We start from the raw sequence: 23448 nt of genomic DNA on the forward strand, positions 1-23448 counted from the left end.
ACAGTCACAGTTTTTCTTTGCAAATATATTCAATGAATCTTTTGGAAAGCCTTTTCTCCAGACCAGCGTGGAATCAGATTTCACAACAAGAGAAAGAGAAAGAAAGAAAGAAGCAAAGAACAAACCGTGTGAAAGTAACGTTAGCCATACCTCGAGGCAAACTGTGATGACCAGAGTGTTTTACAGCTCTTGTCTTAATCTCAGGTAACTGTATTGTTGTCTAAGTCTCATTTTAAGCCAAACTAAAAGTAGTGGGGTTTCAAAGGGTTTTCTTAGTACATTTGTACGGTTCATGGACAAAGATTTCTGGCTTTCAAACTACATGGTTTGCTTAACATCACAGTGCAACAGAAGCATTTGGATTTGGCTCACTTGAAATTTCTCTTTCTGATTTAATTTCCCCACCCTTCCTCTCCATTAGTGTGTGTGTGCTCATGTGTCTGTTGTCTGTTGTCTCTTAGTGTGTGTGTGGCTGTGGCACAACATATCAACAATTCAATGCATGTGTCTTTCCACTTTTCCATTGGAGCTGAGACTGATTAAAAACGGCCTATAAGCCCTGAACTAAGCTGAATTGACATTTGGTTCCAATTTTATCATGTAAACATTTGGAAACATGCTAAATTGGCTCTTTGCTGTTGTGACATGCTTGCCAGCTGTGAGTGTTTTGGCAAGGTACACAACGATTGCAACAAATTTCCTCCAATGTCATTAAAACAAAAAACTCTAATCTTCCACAAAACACACCACAGAGTTATTGGTCAAAAATGCGCTTCATTAGGGGTGTCCTGATGCCTGTGTGGTCCAAGACACATACCAAGTATCCACATTGAGCTGGTTTTTACTCTGAAAGCAGAACGCTGATACAAGTCAACGCCTCTAAGATGAGTCTACTTTCTACGTTTGATAGTCTTATAAATCACACAAAGCACACTTCAAACAACATTACATGCTTTCATGTCACAAACAACGAAAACCAACTCGGAACCGGTTTTCAATTCTGAATTCTGTGTGTTAAGGCAAGTGCATTTCTGTTGCGCTTCTGTTTCCGGTTCTCACAGCAACATGAATCTTTCATTACACTTCGATGACAATTTTGCTGTCCATAAAAGTTGTACCCTGCGGACCGCAGCAAGCAATCTTAAGTTTGGCTTGGCTACACTACAAAGATGATGATACAGCAAAATTGCAGGGAAGGAAGCACATCCAAAACTAAGAAGTATTCAGTCAACACAGGGAGAATTTGAGCAAATGCACTGTATCATATGTGTTGTGGTCTCCCATCCACAGCAGTGCAGGTATGCCAAATGCTTTAATTGGTATCTATTTATTCATAGTTCTATCCATAGATTTAAGCCTTGTTCGATATTTGTGTGTCATCATACATCAGAAACTAACTAGCTAACAGAATAACTATAGTCATTGATATTATGACAAAACAACAAAATATTCTAATACATTTCATGTTTTTCAATTATTGTTAAGAAAGGAATGTGTTTTTATAAATATAGGGGAAAATAAGTTGACAGTTGACTGTTCACTATTGAGAGCCTAAATGAGCCAGAAGCGATCGGAATAGCAACCAAGAATCGATAAGTAGTGCTGGAATCATAAAGGGAATCGACAAACCCATCCCTTATTGGGACACTTGCAGACTTGGATCTTTTATAAATGAGCTGGTTAATTATATACAGAACGCTGCTGATCATTGTTTAAATAGCTGTAATCACTGATTATGTTGTTATCATTACCTCTCTTCAATTACATCGCTCACCTGATAGCTGGTTGCTAAACTTAGCACCTTTTTTCTTTCTTCTTTTTATTTTGTTGCCATCATAGTTAAGACTCCTGTCACACATTGTGTTTTTTTTCCCCCAGCACTACTTTATTAAACATAAACTGTGTTAAAATCTAGTAAAGCATCTTCTAGAAAAAGATAGATAAACTCATAGCCAACAATTCTTCCTGGACTAAACACACACACTGCCATTTTAAAAGAAATGACATGATCTGTCATCATTAATAATAACTTTACACATAGAATTGTACATAAGACGCCAGAAATTAAGCATTAATTGTGGATCTGTGTCATCCTAAACAAATTAAGTAAATGCCAGTATTAATTGTTATCTGTTGTTGTTCATTGACTCACGCTGACAACAGTTAAATGAATCACGCGAGATCATTGCTCTCGCCCTGAAGCCACTTTGGTCATGTGCTGCTCAATATGGACCTTCTAGTCACTCACCCAACAAATCAACATGTAGATGCTTGCCAGGAGTGCTGTGTGGAGTCCAAAAAGGACAGAAGGAGTCAGCTTAATGTGTGTGGTGGTTTTGTCGAGGAAGAAACAAGGAGTGCTGTCACACACCACATGAGCGCAGAGTTTGGGAGTACCGCAGACATGTAATGGCAAGCTTAAAAAAATGAGACAGAGGAAGATTTGCTCTCGACTCTGTCTCCCTCTTTTTCTTTTCTGTCTGGAGTTTGGGAGTGGGTGTGAATGTTGGGCTTTATTTCTCTGGAATTATCACTTCAGTTCATCAGCAAAGGTTCAACAGACTTACGAACTGTCATAGTTTTTGCTTTACAGACACTAAGCTCAGATGCTTCATTATAAACCTACGCAAATACTACTTTTTCATCCTCCCCATGCTTTGGCTTCATTTTGACTTTCTTGTGTAACATTGATGTAAATAAATGTCTGATATTGCGGCTTATGTGTGTATATGCTTGTGTGTGTGTGTGTGTGTGTGTGTGTGTGTGTTGTTGTTGTTGTCTGTGTGTGCGTGGGCATGCATGTGTGTGTGTGTCTGTTTTTCTAACAGTACAAAGATGTCCCAAGGGTTTTTTCCCCCTTTTCTCATTACAAATGCTAATGTCACATTAATGAAATCGGCTTAGTTTAAGGTTTATAGCGTAGCCTACACTCAGAGATTTGGCCTTGACACTTCCCACATATTTCAAGTTGAATCACATTTCTTCCTGTGGGCATACTATTCTGAGATACTCTAAAATGCGCTGGCCCTGAGTGAATCTTTGGGGGAAAACTTTAGAACACGGTTGCCAAGCTTTGTCAACGTTGTAAATTGTCTGACAACAAGCTGCCGGCTGCCCCCGCTTCTGAGTGCGACTGTTAGGTTAGCAACAGCAGTAATGGCCTCAATGAGGGCTGGGCTAATCTAAACATTGTGTTAATGTGCTAGCAGCGGTTTGTAGAGTCACTAGCTGTTAATCATTGCTCAACAGAGAGCTTGTCAGGCACAACAACATGCCTGAGAGTTAATCATGGTTATAGATCTGGTTTTTTTTAATGCGGTGGACAAATTTAACAGCTGGGTTTCTAATCATTAGGTCTTTCCAGTAAGCACATATAGTAATATCACCATGTGAGACGAAAAGGGTCTAAAAGGGGCTCAATGCAATATTTCCATCTTAAATACAAGAGTAGGGGCATTTACCAGACTGCTTGTTCATAATGTCAAAAGGACACATTCTTCCAGACAAATATGAAATAAGAAGCAGTTTGTAACCTTTCACTGGTTTTACTTCATACCTCAGTTTTTATTATTATCCCAAAGACATTTAAAGCTTCAACAGATAATAAGAGGAAGTAATTGTTCTTTGTAATTAAAAGCCAATTTTGTAAAATTTATTAGATTATGCTAATCAAGGCAGATACTATCTTAAAAGCAGTGTGTGAGGAAGGCAGATAGAGGGAGTGTGAAGAATGGAAAGGAGTGACAGTCCAGCCGCCATTACAAGCTGCTGATTTCTGCAGAGTGCTTCATAAAATGTCAGAGCGCTTCTCCCTGAGCAAGACACTGAAAAATGGCAGCGCTGTGATGTGCTTGCACCTCACCTGCTGCACTGTGCGCGCGTGTGTGTGTGTGTGTGTGTGTGTGTGTGTGTGTGTGTGTATGAGTGTGAGGGAGAGGGGGGGGAGACGGTAGAGTATCAATGCGTGTGCAAGTGTGTGCTTGCCTTTGTGTACATGCCTGTATGTGTGTTTTTACATCTGTGTGTGTGTGTGTGTGTGTGTGTGTGTGTGTGTGTGTGTGTGTGTGTGTGTGTGTGTCCATGCTGGCCTCCCTCCCATGTTGCAGTGGAGCAGAACAGAGTGGCTGACTGCCCGCTGCTTCGCCTCCCTCTCTGTCAATACAACACTATTCTCTCTCTCAGCCAGTCATTTTCACATGTTTAACGTTAAGTGAAGCTGCCGTTTGAACATAGATATACGAGTGATTGACATATTGAGTTTAATGCTGCTGGATTTTCCCTCATCAGAGCTTATGCTGCCAGATTGTTGTGCTGAAAACTATTCAATAGCTTTTAAGACTGTCATTAGATTTCAGACTGTGTAGTACTATAAACACCTGACAAGTTTTTTGTTTGCCGCCTGATGTTCAGCGCAGTGCTTACCTTCATTTGTCATTTAGCATTATGTCTGTTTGTATTGAGCAGAAAGCCAGGGTCCCTAAACGAAGCCATTATATTGTGCAGAGGTTATTAATGTTGATTTTAACAAAAGCATTATAGACTACAATGGGTCAAAAGCAGAGTGAGAGGGAAGAGATTGGGCAGGACGAGGTGTAAAGGTAGAGAGGTGCAGAAGAGGCTGTTTACATTTCCAAAGATATGTAACAGATGTCATATAAAACAAAGATGACATTTTTTTTAAACTTTTTTTTTAGCCTGTAAGAAAAATTAAATAATGAAATAACTAATTTTCTAAAAAAAAAAAAAAACATAGAGTAATTGGGTTTGAAAAGAGAATATTAGCTGTTGTTTTGGTCGTTGTACCTGAAAAGAGTATGTAAGTGTTTTTTGTTCAACTGCATTGACTTTGGAAGGTGCACGGCCATTATTAAGTTAAAAAGATGTTGAATTAATGAATTGATTTAACTAAATTATCACAAAACATGTTACATTGCAGAGATTCAATCTACAAACAGCTCTCTGATTGGTTTATTCTTGACAGTTTGGCCATTAAAGAAAGAGATGGCCACTGAAACTTAGTGATACGGACAGGAGCCAGAAAAGTTACCTGCGACCTATTGTGTCGACATCACATGTCACAGGGACTCCATGCAGGCTTCTGTGACATCACGTGATCTTGAATAAGTTAAGTCTGCCACAACACCACTTTGTCTGAATTCTGCCATATCTGCAGAGTGATATCTGTTTTCCTCTGCAGGTAAAGTTTCAGTTGAACAGAACTGATTTTTAATAGTTTCTATCCGTGGGTATGGACAGACAGAGCAACCAATGATTGCTCAAGCAGGGCTTGCCGCTCTCTGGCTATTCCATTGTTCTGTCACTGTCAGTTTGTTTTGCCATTTGACATGCATGTTATTTGCATTATGCATATCTGGAGTACTGTGCTCATTCTCTAACCCCTCCCTTCCACCCTCCCTTCCTCCCTCTCTCCTTCTTTCCTTAATATTCCCTGATAACTGATGCTATTTCCTGTTTTCCAGTTTCAAGTATTTTTGTATTTCCTGCGTAGTTTTTTTGTCTGTGAACATGTGGTGTTTGCAGAATACAGGATATCTTATTAAGATTTAAACAAGAAATCCCACACACAGCAATGATCCTAAGTCCAAATATCCATAATGTTGTGTACCTTTAAGAATGCTTTCAAACATGACTATAGCTCAAATAATGCAATTTATAGTGCAAAAGTGAAGTACAGGTGTCTGTTGAGATATGATAAAAAAAAAGATTGGTTTAGTGAGGCTCACCTGTTCTTTATTCACACTTCAGTACATTTCTTTTCTCCAGTACCAAAGTGTAAAATCACTAAATATTAGAGTAAGTATATCTTTCACAGTAGTACTACTAACATAAGCAGTGTCAGTAATGAGAGTAATGAGACATAATTAAAAATGCATTCTCAGTTGATTTAATTCCTGCAACATCTTGCAAACGTCAGCAAAAGTCTTGTTAAATACTGGAGAATTTAAGTTGCTGTATTTAATAAGTCGGATGTATTTTGTGAAGTTGTGCACCTAAATCTAAGCTCAATGTTCAAGGCCTCAGGGTAATAGGGTAATTTTTTGCAAATCATCAGTTTGGCTCTTTGTATTGACTTACACACATTGAAACACTGTTGTGAAAAATTGGACTACGGCAAATGTAAAATACTGGAGTATGTAATCTAATTAACCTTAAAAGGCTTTGGTTTACCACCCAGCTTGCCTCCAATGCATGTTGTGTGCGTGTATGAACTAATGTGTTATTTTCAGAGGCATGGAGATGGTGTTATTCCATGCTTCCCAACTGCTCCAAAGTCATTATGGACTCTTGTAGACACATGCAGCCGCTGGTGAGCAGATCCAGTTCAGTCCGTAGAAAAACTGTAATGAGCAGTGAGACTGGCAGATGAGTGTGAGTGGCTAGCAGAGGGAGAAGGGCAGATTCATCAGGGATGATTGCCTGATGCACACTTCTGTTTTTTTTTTATATGGAGACCCTGCTAGGTTACCATGGGGAGAATAATTAGCTTTGGCTGGATGCAGATGCGAATGAGTGTAAGAGATGGGAATTTTCTTATTGAGCTTACTTTATGATACTTAGAATGATGCAAATGGGTTCGCTCGCGTGCACAGAACTACACATACAAATGCAGACTTCCTCAAACACATGCGCGCAGACACACTCACTAACGGCTCATTCTCTTCTATTTGTGGACAGGAAATGGGAGTAGTGCGATGTCTGGTTGAGCTGAGTAACACTATTCTGTCACACATAGGTTTGACATCAAACACAAGTGACAAGCCTATCCTATCCCTCCCCACCGAGTCATCACCATGTCCCAAAATCACATTATTGTCACTGGGAAGCCAGCAGAGACGGATGGTGAGTAGGGGTGTTGATTCCAGCCTTTGGCATCTACAGTATGCTCGAAAAGGCAAATAAAGCCATTTGGCAAGGGCTGATTTCTTGTCATTTCAAAAATACACAGAATGCGTGTGGCATGGCATTTGGTTTTTATATTTTATCTAAAGCAGCTTACAGGGACATGGATTTGCATGTGTTGTTTTTTTTTACGGCCCATGCAGTGAATACTGACGCTGGAAACCCCTGAATGGTAACGCCACGCTCTACTATTTGCAATGCATGGGACCATGTCATTACCTTTTTGCCCTTGCAGGCAGTAAGCAGCTCTCGTGTGGTAAGCTCCAGTGTTACATGGTAACAGACAGGCAGGCAGGCAGTGGTGTGGCTGTAATAAGACCTGTGGCCAGCACCACTGCCAAGGCTTGCTGAGGCGGGGTGAGAGATGGTGCCCATCCCCTACATGCCCTGCTCTGCCATCTGTCACTGGGCAGGAGCAGAGCCGAGGGAGGGGTCTGAGTCACCCTGGTTGTTGTCACCTAGACAGGCCACACTGGGGCATGCTGTCTCTTTGTACTCCTTTCAGGCCTCGGCTCAATCCAATTCAGCTGGCAAAGCACCAATGAAAAACTGCAAATATACTTTTTAATATCTTGATTCAGCAATTCAGTATACATTTTTATGTCATTGATTGTTGAAAAGTTTCTTCATGAAGACCTTTCCAAACGTTTCATGAAGTGCTACAGTGATGAAACACAAGCAGCATGCGCCATTACACCACCAGCCAAACAGAGCTGGCAAGATAAGCTGATTAATAAAAACATTTTCAAGTTAAAATACCAAAGATTCTCTGGCACCAGCTTCTCAGCTGTTAGTATTTTCTGTTTTTCTTTGACTTGTTTGAAAATTAGACCAAATATCATGGGGTTTGAAACCTTAAGTTAAATATAAGAAAAAATGAATGGCATCACATTGGGCTCGAACAAACTGTGATGGACATGAGCATAAATTGAACATTGAATCGACAAATAATGAATCAACAGCTCAAGCACAAGTCTATTCCTGTTATGACCTTTCAGTTTCCGCAGCCGGCAGTGGTAGTGATATGACAGTACGTACTGTCCCTTTAAATGTTCTTTGAGTTGATGTTTGACTCTGGACAAAGGTTGTCACTTAATTTTTGCCAAGGCGCCTGCTTATGTCATTTCCTGGCTGCCGGTGTGTGCGTGCAGAGAGGGGAGGGATGATGGGAGGAGAAAAAGGGTCAAGCAAGCTTGTGCGTGAGCTCAGCTATAAGCAAGATGATCTTGCTCTGTTAGTGCGCATTGCCAACAAGCATGCAAAGCACAAACATCCATGTACATATCCACATGTCGTGCCTGTAAGGACACACACCGACACGAACACATACAAACCCACCAAGAGATGAGAAGTGAGCCTGAAATTTTTTTTTCGAGACAAGGTCAGAAATAAAAGATGTTTCTGCTGATTCAGAGTCAGTGTCAATAAGCTCACTTTCACAAACACAACAGAAAGTACCTCTCTCACAGTGTGTGTATGACTGTGTGTGTGACTGTGTGTCTCTGTGGGGGTGTGTGTGTGTGTGTGTGTGTGTCTGTGTGTGTCTGTGTGTGTGAGTAAAGTGCCTTTCAGTAATGAGTGATTCATGAAAACTGACAGTTTATCACCTTGTAAGCGGAGGAGCTGTGTTATTAGTTTTCCAAAAGAATGCCATGATTAACTGGAAATGGTAATAGAGAAGCAGTCTATATATTTGTTTTTAGCTCTACTAAAAAAAAACATGAAAAAGTTCAAACTCCCATACAACGATTAAACAAGAAGACCTCATGGTTGATTACTCATTCCCTTCCCGTCTTTTCTTGCAACCTTCATTGTGACACACTTGCTATGTTGACATTTGTCTTGTTAGCTGCTTGGAGAGCAGGACACAGCTAGCTAAATAGAGGTCAGTGTTTGACACAGTTGCAGATCACAACAAAAGGAGGGAGCGAGAGATCCAGAGGAGAAGAGTGAATGTTGCAGGAGCAGTGATGATACAGTCTTTGTAGGCTGTGGTAGGAGGAGAAAAAAAGAAAGAGTGCTGGGAGCCACGGTGTGTCTTTGAATGGGGTCAGGGCGTCGTGGGGAATAATGCATTCCCCTTCTCTTGCGCCAGGCGCTCCTTCCATTACGGCTGGAGAAGAGACATTGTGTCCACACTCTGATTACCACTGATCCATGCTGATGACTCTGTTGGCGGATTATCTCAGTTAGTATCAGCCATCTGTTACTGTGTGTACGTGTGTGTATTTTTTGTGTGTGTGTGTGTGTGTACGTTGAAAGGGGCAAGGAGGAAAGGGGCAAGAGTGAGACACACAGGGGGTTGAATAGTTTGAAGCTGTGACACACACACTCATGCTCACAGTTCTAAAAGCATATGCATTGGCAGTCTTGCGTAAAACCGCTGCATGTGAACCCTACACCATTACATGCACGCAACACAGGCATACAACACCACAAAACACACACGCATGATGTCAGGCCGCATACCAAGCTGCACAGGCCATCACACCACCAACAAATGCAGGCTCTGTGTTTCTCCTTTATTCTATTCTGCCCTCCTTTCAGACGATGCTGACATGTGAAGGCTCCTATATGAAGGCCACACTCGTAAAAAAAAAAAAAACGCAGAGCTGTTTATAGCTACACTATCTCCTGAAGGGCCGTTGCATCCAGCCGCTATTAGCTGCATGCGTTGACAGCTGGGTGCTGTGGTGTATTTGTGGACGTGACTCTGAATCCAGCGCTGGAACACATCTTATAAATCATAGTTCAGCCATTAGCATAAATTCTCCCTCTCCTTGCATCTGCGAGACCTGCTGTTTCTGGTTGCACAGCTCCGCGTTGATTGGTTGCTGTTGTTTGAGTCAAATTGATTTAGCCGTTCACAGAGATTATAAAGCTCGCCTTATACCGCCACTGTGGTATGCCGTTAATTACCTATAAAATCAAGCTAATTCTGATGCTAAATCCATTTTAATTTCTCATAATTAAGTCAGGATTGGATCCTTAAATACCTTGGCGCTCCATTATTGTTGCAATCATTGTTGTGGCTGTGCATTTGGTGGTACATTGCTGAGCTCAATCTTTTTATTGTTATTAGATTTAATTGCTCTAAGTGATCAGTTTGTAGTTGTCGAAGGAGGATGGACTTGCCACGCTGTCGTTTTTTTTTTTACCGCCCTCTGTCCTTTCTCTCTCCATCTCTCATCCCAGAACGAGGCCCTTTGAGAGATTGCGTGAGATGAGGAGGAGATGAGGGGGAGGGTAGCTCTGCTTTACACCTCTGCAAAAGAAGGGATTGCTTTTTTGTTGTTTGTTAGGGGGGGAAATCAATTCTGTTCACATCATCACGTTTTGACAAGGCGAGACATTAAGTGCAGATATTGAGAAATGACAGGAATGGTTTACAGCCTGTCCTTCATCTTCTGCACTCTTTCTTCTGTCTTTTCCCCTCACAACAAAATCAGAGTGCATTGTCTTGCTTATCCTTTTCCTCCTCGGTCTTTCTCTTTTTCTCTCCTTGTTCCCCCCCCCCCCCCCCCCACTCAGAAAAGGTAGGGAATGATCCGCTTCACTTACCAGCTGACACCACATAAGCTTGCTCGTCCTCTGAGACATGAGCCTTTTGTTTTCCTGTGCATTATGATAATTATGAAGGGACACAGCTTCTCTCGGTTTTCATCACCCCACTAATGATACTTTACATTTTGTGTCAGAGCAAGCATGAAAAAAAAAAAAAAAAAAATCACACTTTTTTTCATCTTCCAAAGAATCTTTTTTCATGTGTTCTTTTCCCTCTAACCTGACATTTAAAGGGTGACAGAGGAAGCAAGGGTGCAGACAGTGTGACAGCCATTCATGCAACAACATTTGGAAGAGAAGTGACAGATTTTTCTGGTTAAGATTACAGCTAAACACTTCATCACTTTGCCAGAAAATCATTCTTGTTACTAATATGTTGCATACATTTTTGCCAATTTGTTTGATAATTTGTCTCTTTAACCCCAGTCCTGTCACCCTGCATGAGAGGCCCTCAGAAGGACCTTTGACCTTGCTCATTATTACACAACCACCATCTTTTTCACTGCAGCAATGGCAGTCACGGCTGCCCAAGTCCGATGGCACACCAGCCTCCTCCCCGTGGACTGCAGCAGGTTTTCTTGTCATCCTCGCCTCTCGCTCTCCCTCTCCCGCTCTCCCTCTCTCTCTCTCTCTCTTGTCAGTGTTGCTCCTGGCAAAAGGCTGATACTTGATATTCAGAGGATAGCAGCTTTTGTCTCAGAGATTTAATCAGTGGCTCTGCTCCCACTGCAGAGGAGAGAGGGAGGGGGGGGGGGGGTGGCGGAAGGATGGCAGGAGAGAGAAGGAAAGAGAGATGGAGACTGTTTATGTGTAATGACACAATAACAAAGCCTGCCTGTAAAACACAATCTGCAAACTGTGCTTTTGAAGGGGATTTTCAGCCCTGGATTAGTGTCAGGCAGAGGGATACGGAAAAGGAGAAGAGAGAAAAAGAGTCAGGTTGAAGTGATAGACGGGAGGTGATTTTGTGTGTGTGCGGGGGGGGGGGGGGGGGGGTTGAATCGTGAAAGTGTGTTGATGTGTGTGTGTGTGTAAACTCGAGTATTTATTTAGCTGCACAAGTTGGCAGCGGTGTGGGCACAGTCTCATTGTTTTGTCTTTTGGAAGCAAAGTGGGAATTATGAAAAATATATTTAGCTTCAATATAGCCAAACTTTTCTTGTGAAGGTCTTTAGCCGTTGGTTTGTTGATAATGGCTCACATGATGATGAGTCTTTGGGACTGATAATGGTAACCTACAGTGTTAGGTAATGCACCCATCATCTAAAAGCCTCTTCATTTTCCTGTTGTAGTTGCACCTGAAAGGACTCGGAGTGTTGTTGTCTTTACAGGCCTCAAAGAGCTCTTAAATGTTCACCCTTTTTTTTGTCAAGAGGATGGAAAGGGATCCTGGCTGTCAGACTCAGGTGTTCATATGTGTGTGAGAGTTTGTTTTTTATCTAGGGGAATGACAAAGAAATGTGAAAATGTGTTATTTGTCTCTTCTTTTCTGAGTTTCTCGCTGACCTCTGTCATTCCTAAAACCCCCGTTTTACTCTCTGCAGAGTTAGTTTCTTGTAAAAGTGACTGTCATGTCGCAAAAACACATTTTCATCTCTTGTATTTTCTTGCATCAAAATCTAAAACCTGCTTTTTTTTTGCGGTATCAGAGTCCTTAAAGACGTTGTCCTCTTTCCTACCCTGTATAGAATCAATAGAGGCTTGGAGCCAGTGAGCATGGCTAAATAGAAATATTGTTCAGGGGAAGTGAGATGTGAAAGGAAAAGTGTCAGGAGATGTGTGTGCGTGTGTGCGCTTGCTAGAACATGCTGTGTAGGTGTGCCACTATGCATTTGTGTGTGTGTGTGTGTGTGTTAAAGTGTGTGTGTTTGCGAGTGTACGGGTGGGTGTGCTTTGCTATTGTAACCCTGCTGATTGGATTGTGTTTGACAGATATGGAGTCTGGAGAGCGGCTGGCCTCCCCTGCGCCCACCCTGTCTGCTGCTCGCACCTCCTCCCCTGCGGCCTCTTCCTCCTCCTCCTCCTCTTCGTCATCTTCATCATCCCCGGCTCCCCACTCTAAGAGCAGCCTGGCCCCGAGCCCCTCGGCACTGGGATCCACCCTCAGCACCTCTGGTAAGCAACACTTTTCCTTCCTCTGTCGATCTTCTGTATCTCAAGAAGGCCGTGTGTGCAGAAGACAAAAATGCCAGCTCACACTGAAAAACACTTTCCATGTCGCCTTAAAACACGCCAAATGTGTCTTCCTTCAAGTCTTGATAGCATTCAGAATCCTCCTCATTTCTTCACCATAAAAAATGAGTTTCCTCCAGTATTAATTATACAGTTATTTTGCAGCCTATGTGAATACACCTCTCTCCCAGCTACAAAGATTTTTTTTCCCTGACAGCTTGGGTTGCAATTGAAAAGCTGCTGCATTAATGAATCCCAAACAATTAGGGGGCTCTTTTGTGTGAGAAACACACACATGCTTCGCCATGTCTCCTGACAACCTTCAGCTCTCTGGCTCCAGCTGCCTCAGAGTCAGTCTCAGCACGACACCCTGCATGCGTGTGTGTGTGTGTGTGTGTGTGTGTGTGTGTGTGTGTGTGTGTGTGTGTGTGTGTGTGTGTGTGTGTGTGTGTGTGTGTGTGTGTGTGTGTGTGTGTGTGTGTGTGTGTGTGTGTGTGTGTGTGTGTGTGTGTGTGTGTGTGTGTGTGTGTGTGTGTGTGTGTGAGGGGGAGAGAGAGAGAGAGAGAGAGAGCCTCTGCCTGCATGATTTAACATTTGTCAGCCACTCAGTGTCTAGTCAGCCCTGTCCAGCATCCAGCCTCCTTTCTATGCATTGGTCAAAGCCATTAAGCAAAGAGGAGTGTGTATGTTTGCTGAGTGTGTGCACATCTGTTTGTATCTCTATTTTTTTTTCTCGAAATATCCCTCGTGAAAGCAAGTGAATCATTTGCTCATGCTCTCCTTCTTCTCATTTCTTAATGTCTTGCTGCTTTTTTTTTTGTTGTTGTTGCTGAGGCGTACTCCACACACACACACACACACACACACACACACACACACACACACACGCACACGCACACACACACTTAAAGCGAGATTGCATATCCAGCTTTCTTTATGATTGTTTGTGTTTTCTCACAGTTACTGGAAGAGGAAAACTCAGAATAAAGCCCCTTGTTTTGTCCTCTATCTTCTCTGTGTTGCCCCAAAGAAGAAGCCATTAGGAGCATCTCCTCCTTATGCATTATACATCCCTTATCCCTCTGTGCCATTACGTGTGCTCAGATTTTCTAGATAAGCGATTTTGGACTGAGCGTCAAATGAAATGCTGAGAGGCAGGCTGTTATAGCTCTGAACTTCTGCTGTGCTATGTGGGAATCAAGCAAGCAAATTCTTTTTTAAATTTCATACAGTGCCACTTTGTGATCTGTAATTTAAACATATGTACGGCCATAAAAATAGGCCAAAGAAGCTCCTTCGCGTTCCTAAATCGAAGTATCATAATTAAAGGAAAAACATCCTCAACCAGAACATTAAGAATATGTCAAGGGTATTTTGTAAGCAGGTACGTCAGTAATTTTGTATAGCAGAGATAAAGTGGCTTCATAGGCTCTGCAGGCCTTGATTCAAGGTCCTTTACCGATGTGCCAATAACACTCAAAAACTCTGAAGAACATAAAAAAGAGTATGTTTATATTTTTCCTGTGGGTGGGTGGGTGGGGTGTGTGTGGGTTCTTGAGGGTGCGTGTGTGCGCACGTGTCATTGATGAGGATATCACTTGGAGAATAAAAGCTGATCGGCGCTTGTAGCGCTCCCTTCTTGGGGATCAACTCACGGATGCAATTAACTTAAATCTGTCTGTGGAAATTTGATTGACTGCAACAAACAACAAATTAATCCCCCTTCGGCAGCATCCAAACATGAAAAAAGCAGGCGGTGCAGTTTGTCAGAGTGGAGGAAGGATTGAAACAGAATGAGAAAGAGGGCGAGGGAGAGAGTGAGAGAGACAGAGTAAGGGAGAGAGAGTAGGTAATCCTAGGTATGTCTTTCCTCTGCTTCTGTCTCGCTTCAAATTTTGAGATTTAATTATTCGCCTTCTGGAAGCCGGCATTAATATTGAAGAGGCATTTGCAGATGCCTAGAAAGGGAAAAGGGGTGTGCGGGGGAGAGGTGGGCACCCCAGGCATAAGTGAATGCTGTGGCTGGCCTTTCTGGGGGTTGCATTACAGTCGTTTATCTTCGTATCCGCTAGCTGACGCTGGCAAGGCAGGCACTACATATTCAGCATATTCTAATGACATTCAAAAGGAAGATTTTTTGCTGTCTTATGGCAGAGAGAGGCCTTGAAGCCAATACAAAGGGCTATACTCTCACACTGCTGGCACTCTGGTAAAGCTTTGTTTCTCACCACATAACCACAAACAGTTTGATTCTCACTTAAAAACAGTCTGTGAGATGCATCCGTAGCAACATGTTCATTTAAAGTCTTCCGTCTGTGTTTTGGTATAGCGCACACAGAACTGGCCCCTCTGTGTCTCCCTCTGGATAATTAGATCCCAGACTGCATTAGTTCAGAAAACACTGCCTCCAGTGTCACTCTGTTTTACATTTCTGTGGTGTGTGCAAGTGTATATAGTAGTTTGACATTTTCATCTGCACTGTGTACAACACTTTCCTTTTCTTCAGTCATCACTTTTTTGCATGTGTATTACCTGGCTTACGCAGAGGCGTCAGGCAGGCTTGCGCTTTCTGAAATAGAAATTGAATTTGCATGAAATATGCTCACACCAAATTGCATCTGACTCTGGGAGGAGGTAATACGTGGCAGTCGCCCCTGCCAGAAATGATTGTGCTCAGGAAAACGCTAGACGATGATGATGTTGATGAAGTATTCTTCTGTGCTGAAATTGAATGCCGAAAGGATAGAAGGAGGTTAGCTTTTCACGCCTTATATACACACTTCTTTTTTTTCTCTGAGAATATCCAGTCTTTGTCACTGCACAGCATATTCTGAAACTGAAGAAAAATCAGTACACAAATAGTTGTATGCTGAGATTGGATTACAACAAAATGCTCTGAGATTTAAATGTGAATGTTTAATGTTGTGTAGACACAAGCCTCATGCTGAAGGAATAGCCAGTCAGTCACATTCACAAACAGCATGGCTGTCTTTTAAAATTAGGTGCCGAGTAAAAGCTAAATCTGAGGTTAATTCTTACACAAATAGATGTTGTTCATGCTGTATTTAACTCTGCTACATTCAGATGGATAAGAGGCATCACCTTCAAAAGCTGTTTCAATCTAGTTTTTACACCCTGTCGCTCCTCACATGACAGAGCTCAGTGAGGTAATTTGAGAACAATGTTCTCAGTCTACACAAATAAACATATAGAAAAATAGCAGTGGGGCAATGAGTGGTGCTAAAGGTGCAGTAAACAACTGTCATTCTGGCTGTTTATTTAATGTAAGAAATGATTGTAATATTGACAAATATTCAAATGTTCCCAGTATTTTTAGACACTGGAGTTCAAAACATGATTTGCCTTGTGTATGGAAATCATCGTTTAATCCTGTTTATGATGGTTACATTGGTATCTGAACTAAAACAGTAGCTGGAAATAACACACTTCCAATAAATATGAAAAATTAAGGAAAAGGATTTGATTTTAACATTGCACTCATTTTCTGTGTTCAGGAGTCCTTTTTTCTGTCAAAGGAACACTTCAATGTTTTCTGTATTTCTTAGAATTGGCAACCACACCGATTGCTTAAATGTCAACAATCTTTAAAACGCGATAAAGTCTCCTTTTACAAGACATTTTGACTGTATTTTGTAAAACAACAGACTACAAAAGTTGATAACAATTGCTTCACTTGTTGCATTATATCATTAACCCGTATGGATTTCGTTTGAACACCTTTGAATTGAAAATATCCTCCTTGGTTTGGATCTCTCCCAGGTCGTCTGTTTGGAGCAGCAGGAGAACAGCCTTTTATTGGCTCCACATTGTCAAGTGCCTTCCCTCTGGTCAACCACCCAGCCTTCGGAGCCATCTACACTACTGGAACAGGCAGGCCTGAGTTTGGAGGCCTGGGTTCTCTGGGCATGTCAGCTGCTCTGGCTGCCCACCCCCAGCTAGGAGCCCTCTCTGGTAAGAAGGGGGACATTTGAATTTCTGGCAGTAAATTGGCTTAATGTGAATGCATTTCTAATCCTCTTCTCTTCTCTGCTCTCCAACAGAGTGGTGGCGAGCTGCTGAAGCCCATGGACGGGGAGCTGCTGCCTTTCTACCCTCTTTTATCGGCTTCCCTCCGTTCTTCACCCCTCACATTCAGCCCAACCACAGCGCCAGTCCTGTTCAGATCAGGATGCCCGGCAAGAATAGCCATGCTCCACAGAAAGGTACAGCACGTCCCAGAAGATAAATTTATTGATCCTCACATTCACTGAAAAAGTGATTATTATGATGGAATTATAGCACAAGTGAAGCAGGTGATTTTGGTACATTTTCTTTTTTTCTTTTCATGTGAGTATATGTGTTTGTGAATTAATTGATCCCTTTTCTCAGATGTGACTGCACTGAATAAAACATCATCTCAATCTCCATCTCTCCTCTCCAGCTATTTCTATCTGTGTGTCTTCTTCTCCTACAGCCTGGATCCACTTTGTCCTGTGATGAGATTTCTCCTTTTCACAACAGATTTAATGACTTTCAGTCCTCCCTTAGTGATTCTGTCAACCTCTCTCTCTCCCCCCTCTTTCCCTTCCATTCCCTCTCATAATCTCGGTTTCTTGCACTCTTTTAATTTCACAGTATCTTTTAATTTATCTTTTATTATCTAAACCACTCATGTTGGGCTTGTGCCTCACGCTGCCAGCATGTTTGATGAGATACATGTATAAATCAATATTTTTATTAGCCTTATTTCATTCTGCAGTTCTTTCCAGATATTGTATTATCCTGTGTTGCAAAGTTTTCAGAGAAAATGGAGCTGATTACTGATATGGGGGATCTGTTTTGTGTTTCTTAGGCGTGAACGGGGCAGTGAATGGCAGCGGGGTTTGTCCTTCCACCACACAATCTGGCAGCTTTTCCACAAGTCCAGCTCCTGTTCAGGCATCAACCAAGCCAACCAAAAATTCAGACCCTTCTAACAGTCACCGTAGCAGCCCCCAGAACAATCCAGCAGAGTTGGTGGAGAAGCCGGTCCAGAAAACTAAAGAGAAGGTCAACACTGAGGTTTATTTCACTCCTCAGTTTGAAAAGAAGTGATTTGTGAAATAGACATATCTCACATCACACAGGATAGCTAACGTTTATTTTCTCTTCTCAACTCAGAAACCAAGAAAGAAGCCAGCAGACACTTTGGGGGGGAGCAACAGTGAATCAGGCACATCCTCAGACAGCACAAGTGACGGGTCTCTCAGCAGCGATCTTGAAGACCTGGCAGAGGATGATGATGATGATGACGACGATGACGATGATGATGAAGATGAGGACAAATCATCAGACTCCGAAAAGCGGACAAGGAAAAAACCTAAGGTAAAGAAACAGATATTCTGTGATACCAAAAACACATTATGTTTCCAAAACCACTCACTACTTAAGAACCAGCATACAGTAAGTTTGCCCTTTTAGTTCATTCTGAATGATTTATTAGAACTATTATATACTGATAGTATACTCTAATACCCACAATGCATCTTGAAAAGAAATGTACAGCTTATAGTTATTTACCCGGCACTAAACACACCATGCATTGGGCTGATTTAAAGAAAAATAAATGATGATGTAATTGACAGCACAGAGAAATCATGCCATTAGTGTTTAATTACGTTATTTCATTTGGTACCTGTAATTGGCTGTTTGAAAACCACAGCCAAAAGACATTAATGAGTTTATCCAAAGCTTTAAAACAAACCTTAAATAACCTCAATATCAAATATTTAAAACACTTTTAAAAGGGCAGATAGTTTTTAGTTCTAGTAAATAAAAGAATCCAGAGATGTAGCCGTACCCATGATATGACAAATTGATTTGTGAAGTGGTCTATTTTTCCATATAATATTATTTGACAGCAGGGAATTACTAAGTCTTGTTTTCTATGACAATAATACAGAGGGATTGATTAGGTGAGCATTTTTAATTCCACAAGATAAGTCACCGGTATATGATGGAGAGCTGACTGTGGAATATTTTGTACCACGGAAGATGGAGATTTGTAGCCTGTTGAGCTAAGTAAATCAATTATTGTGAATTATTTGAAAAATAATATCTCAAACAAAAAGGTAATTTATTGCCATTGTATAACACTTTTAAGATAAATGTACTGATTCGGTCAGAACTGATGTCAAAAAATGGTCAACAACTGCAAATTGAGTAAAAGAGGAGCACTGTTCTGTTTCAATCTGCAGTGTTTCTGCAGCTCACATAGTCCTTTAAATGAAAACCCCATACAATGAGTAGTATTAGTGAAGGAGTGAATAGTTAGACCTCTTTAAGATCTATTCACTGGATTGCCCTTATTGACCGGTGCCTTAAATAGTAATTAATTTAGATTGATGATCTTTGTTCTAAAAGTTCTTTATTTATTATTCTTTTCCTCCTCAGGGGTTGATATCCAGCACTGGATCTGCAAAGATGGACAGGCTGCTCTCTGGGGAGCTCCAGGATAAGAAGGTCCCCTCAAATCCCCCTACCCTTGTGCCCTCTGCCTCTCCTCCTGCCTTGTCCCAAACCTCGCCACTGGCCCTTCACAGCTCCAGGACTCGGACAGATGCGCCACAGCATCACTTTAGCGTCATTCAGTCCACCGGCCTGGCTGCCAACTCAAAGCCCCTGGCGCTCCTCACTCAACCCCGCAGGGAGTCCTCGCCATCTTCCTCCCCCATAGCGCTCACTACATCCCCAAAGGGATCAAGCAACTCCTCTCCAAAACCTCCGAAACTGCTGCCCTCCTCCTCCCCCCAGGACCTGCCCCTCTCCCTGTGCTCCTCCCCTAAGCCTCTCTCCGTCCCCTCTCCACCCCGCTCAACTCTCCCGCCATCTAGCTCCCCAAAATCTTTTGGTTTGACCTCATCTGTGACCAGCTCCCGGAAGTCCTCGCTGAAGCAGTCTCAGCGTGCTGGTTCTGGATCTGCCAAATCCAACAAAAAGAAACTGCTGGAGGCTTCACTCGCACAGATCAGTGAGTTCAGGCTCAAACAGGTAAGTTTACCTTATAATAACTCAATTGAACTACTCTTTTATCACATACACGTGGCACACAGTGTTTTGCATGTTTGCTGAGAGATGGACACGATACCTAGAACTGCGCAGTCAGCTTAACAGTTCAAAGTTGTTCCCAACAAATTGACAGTAATGTATTTTTCAGCAAGAGCTGAGTGTGCAGTTAAATTTGCAGTTACTCTTCTCTCTTTGCTTCATCATTACAGCACCATATCCAGTCCTTTTTGAGTCTGGTGGCCATTTAGCACCTTTATTCAAGAGCATGCCAAGCAGCTCACAGACAGCTACAGAACTGTTAGGCTGAAAATGCACTCTTGATTTAAAAATGAAATTAGAGCTTTGACTGAAGCAGTTCCTCGTTCACAAGAGGGCTTGGATGTTGTATCGTAGAAAAAAAACATGTTCCACAGAGCCTCTTTAAAATGATATCATGGCTGTAAGCAAACTGTTATCACTCTGAAGTTGGACATCTGAGAGATTCTTTGTTTTGTGTTTTTCATTAAGGAGGATGTACTTGCTTGAGTAAACTGGTAGGGCACTGGGATTGGACACAAAAAAAACTAACAGACATCGAGGATATTTAGTTATTTTAATAAGTCATTACCAAGGGATTTCTCTAGTTATCCATTTGGTGTAACAGTTTTTTAAGTTCCTGTGTGAATTATGGAAGAGCTAGAAGTTTAAAGCAGGGAATCATTTGTTATTGATTTATGTTGCTCTTGGACATATTTGAAAAGAAAAGTAATTGCTGTGTTGAGAAGGTTAATTTGGAATATTATAGATCACATATTACAAGTAAACCTGTTAATAATGGAATAAGTAATATCACTTTTTTTTATTACTCTATCAAAGTACTGTAAGTTATTATTTGTTTTTGGCTTAACGTCTGTACTTGATGAACAGTAATGTAAAAAGCCCTTTTTATAAATTTCAAAGGGACATTTGGTTCATTCAACACACAGAAAGGCATTGTTATCAGTTCAACAACAAAGAAATCTACCTTGATGTGGTAAGGAAAGAAATTTGAATTGTTGTGACTTGCAGATGGCGAAAATGTACACAAGAGAACTGATCAAAAATGACATTTAAAATATCAGTGCACGCTGCCCTAATGAAGAGACAGGACAGGACAGAGACATTTCTTCAAACGTCTACGCTTGATGGTGTTGCATTAAAATGTGCCTCTAATGGGAATGTGGATCAGGGCTGCGAGGAAATTTGTCAAAATGAGGCAAAGTGAAATGAAGCACCAGAATTTACATTAAAAACTGCATCTAGGCTTTTTTACCAAATACATGAAATATTTAATAAAACATAATGCTTTAAGTTTAACATCCCAACACTTTTAATTGCTCAAGTTTAATGAAGAATAGAAATGTCAAAACAAAGACTGGGCAATCATTGGTAACTGATTTTCTCAAGACTTCCAGTAGGTGCTTAGTTCCTTACAATTACACATAACCTCTACATATATCAAAGACATACATATACTATAGCCACTACATATATCAAGGTTTTTAAAGATTGTTTCCTGTACTTTTTTATATGATGATGTTGTATATGACAATTTAAGCTATGAGCCAGTTTTATTTGCTTTAGATAGTTCTCTTTTGCTCCTGTGAACTGAAATGCCTATCACACTGTCTAAGCTGAAGTTTAACATTGGAACCTCTGCATGCAAAATAAGTTTATGTCTCGTGGTTTTCTATGTGCTTTAAGTACTAAAAGTTTTGACTCTTTTACAGTAGTTACAGTAGCTCTGTTGCTACATCCAGTCTGGTGTTTGTGATGCTTTTAGTTTCATTACGAACATGCCAGTGAATTATTTATGTTTCTCAATCGGTTCGGATGAAATTGAATAAGAATTACCTCTTTCTTTGGCTTTACAGCACATATTCCCTTCCCCTCAGATGAAATATAAATGATAGCACAATAATCAATAAGATAAACCTTTTGAGATCTGCTTGCTCTGTGAAAATCATTTCCCCTTTCCTGTTTTACCAGTATAGAGAAGTTTACAACGAGCTAAATTCCCCCCGTGGTTTCAGCATGGTTACTGTATTTCATGGTCTGTGAAATTGATTTGTTTCACTTCATATCACATCTAGTTGAAAGTGCAAACGTTGAAGTCTAACCTGCCTTTGCTTAAACACAGATTGAGCCAAACTTGTCATCAGTGTAAAAAAGGCAAACATGGCCAGCTGCAGGATGATAATGATGATGGAGCTTTTCAGTTGTGCAGACGAGTAATTACAATTTTAGAGAGATCCTCAGTGTCTGTTTTTGTGAACTTGGCCGAGTACAATGCCTTTGGTTTTTGCATTTATGTTCCTTTTTGTTTCTCAGAAAAGGGCTTAGACACAGTTAACTGTACCAGTGTTCACTATTGTAGTTTTGTCACCTGCTCAAACAATCAACAGTTATGCGAACTGACAGCTAGAGCAACTCCACTTTGTCCCATTTCTTTTCTTATTTTGTTCCAACCTTTCTTTGTTCCTCTCACTCTCCCACCCTCCCCCTGACTCCCTGCCTCTCCTTGTCCTCTCCTTCTCTCCTCCTCCTCTATTCCCAGACTCTCATGTCCCAAGGGCAGACGTTCCCAGCTGAGCTAAAGAAGCAGCAGCAGGGGCCAAACAAGTCTCCTAAGAGGACATCACTGTCTTCATCACCATTGCATCCCACTCCTCCTCCCCAGAACAATCACTCCAACCTCTTCCTCTCGAGTGCCCTGCTGGGGCTCCCTGAACCCCATCACCCCAACGGAGTCATCCAAAGCACCACTCAGGACGCACCTCTCGCCCTCATCACCAAACCTCGCAAAGACTTGGCCTCTAAAGGCAAGTCCCCTCAGTGTGACTCCGATGCTGGGTCGATGCCTGTCAATCTGAGCACAGGGGCGAACAGGACCCAAACAGCCGCCCACACTGGGGCTCTGTCACAGCCCTCCACTACCTCACCCCATGCAACAGGCCATGGATCCAGAAAGAACAAGACCCCCAAGGTAAAGGGACAGACACCAGGGCTCGGACAGGGACTCGGACAAGCAGACCCTTTAGCCGCCTGGAAGGGCTTTTCTCAGAACCACCTGGTTCAGTCTCTTGTAGATTTGTTTCGCGGAGGAGAGTCCGGGATCGGGATCCCTGGAGTTAGTATCCCTGGTGTTGGAATTCCTGGCATGGGTATCCCCGGGACGTGTAACCCCACAGCTGGTCTCCCTGCTAATAAGGAATCTGATGACTCGGCAGACGACGATGAGGATGAGGATGATGACCTTGAGGAGGAGGAGGAGGAGGATGAAGAGGACTCAGATGATAGTCTTTCAGGTTTGTATCTTCTATCTAGAAAAGTAACTTTCAGTTTAATAAGCTGAGCATAATTATTCAAAGGGCTGAAATGAAGAAATATTTTAATTAATTATCACTCTTTTTATTATTGTCAGGTCATTTTTCAGTTAAAAAAGTCGAATAAAACAGTTAAAGGGAAAGTAGCATCCCTTTTAAATAACTTATCTGTTGATTTTACAGTCCATATCTAATAACATTTATTATAATGTGAAGTAAAAACACACCGAAAATTCTTATAACAGAGATTTCAGAACAGTTACCTTTTCTATAATAAGATATAACTAAATTCATCAACAAGAGTTTGAAGAGTATATTTCTTTAGAGATGTCAATTAATTGATGAATTATTTAAGTTCAAATCAACGTAAGGATCAAGCAGAGCTCAGTTATTATAAAAA

The 23448-nt window shown here is 41.6% G+C and overlaps 1 protein-coding gene across 21 annotated transcripts in view; it reads left to right on the forward strand.

Annotated features, from left to right (window-relative positions):
* Positions 1 to 23448, forward strand: part of baz2ba (bromodomain adjacent to zinc finger domain, 2Ba) — a 69268-nt gene that overhangs the window by 25499 nt on the left and 20321 nt on the right. For 19 of the 21 annotated variants that reach the window (XM_020637924.3, XM_020637914.3, XM_020637926.3 and 16 more), the window contains 7 exons: positions 12418 to 12600; positions 16438 to 16629; positions 16719 to 16880; positions 17510 to 17718; positions 17818 to 18021; positions 19090 to 19686; positions 22280 to 23030. In XM_020637924.3, the coding sequence (XP_020493580.2) occupies positions 12420 to 12600; positions 16438 to 16629; positions 16719 to 16880; positions 17510 to 17718; positions 17818 to 18021; positions 19090 to 19686; positions 22280 to 23030 (2296 nt within the window). In that variant the 5' untranslated portion in view covers positions 12418 to 12419. The remainder of the gene's footprint in view (positions 1 to 12417; positions 12601 to 16437; positions 16630 to 16718; positions 16881 to 17509; positions 17719 to 17817; positions 18022 to 19089; positions 19687 to 22279; positions 23031 to 23448) is intronic. The other 2 variants (XM_020637917.3, XM_020637918.3) reach the window with 1 other exon arrangement.

The sequence above is a fragment of the Labrus bergylta genome, chromosome 3 (assembly GCF_963930695.1).
Source record: "Labrus bergylta chromosome 3, fLabBer1.1, whole genome shotgun sequence".
Classification (NCBI taxonomy): Eukaryota; Metazoa; Chordata; class Actinopteri; order Labriformes; family Labridae; genus Labrus; species Labrus bergylta.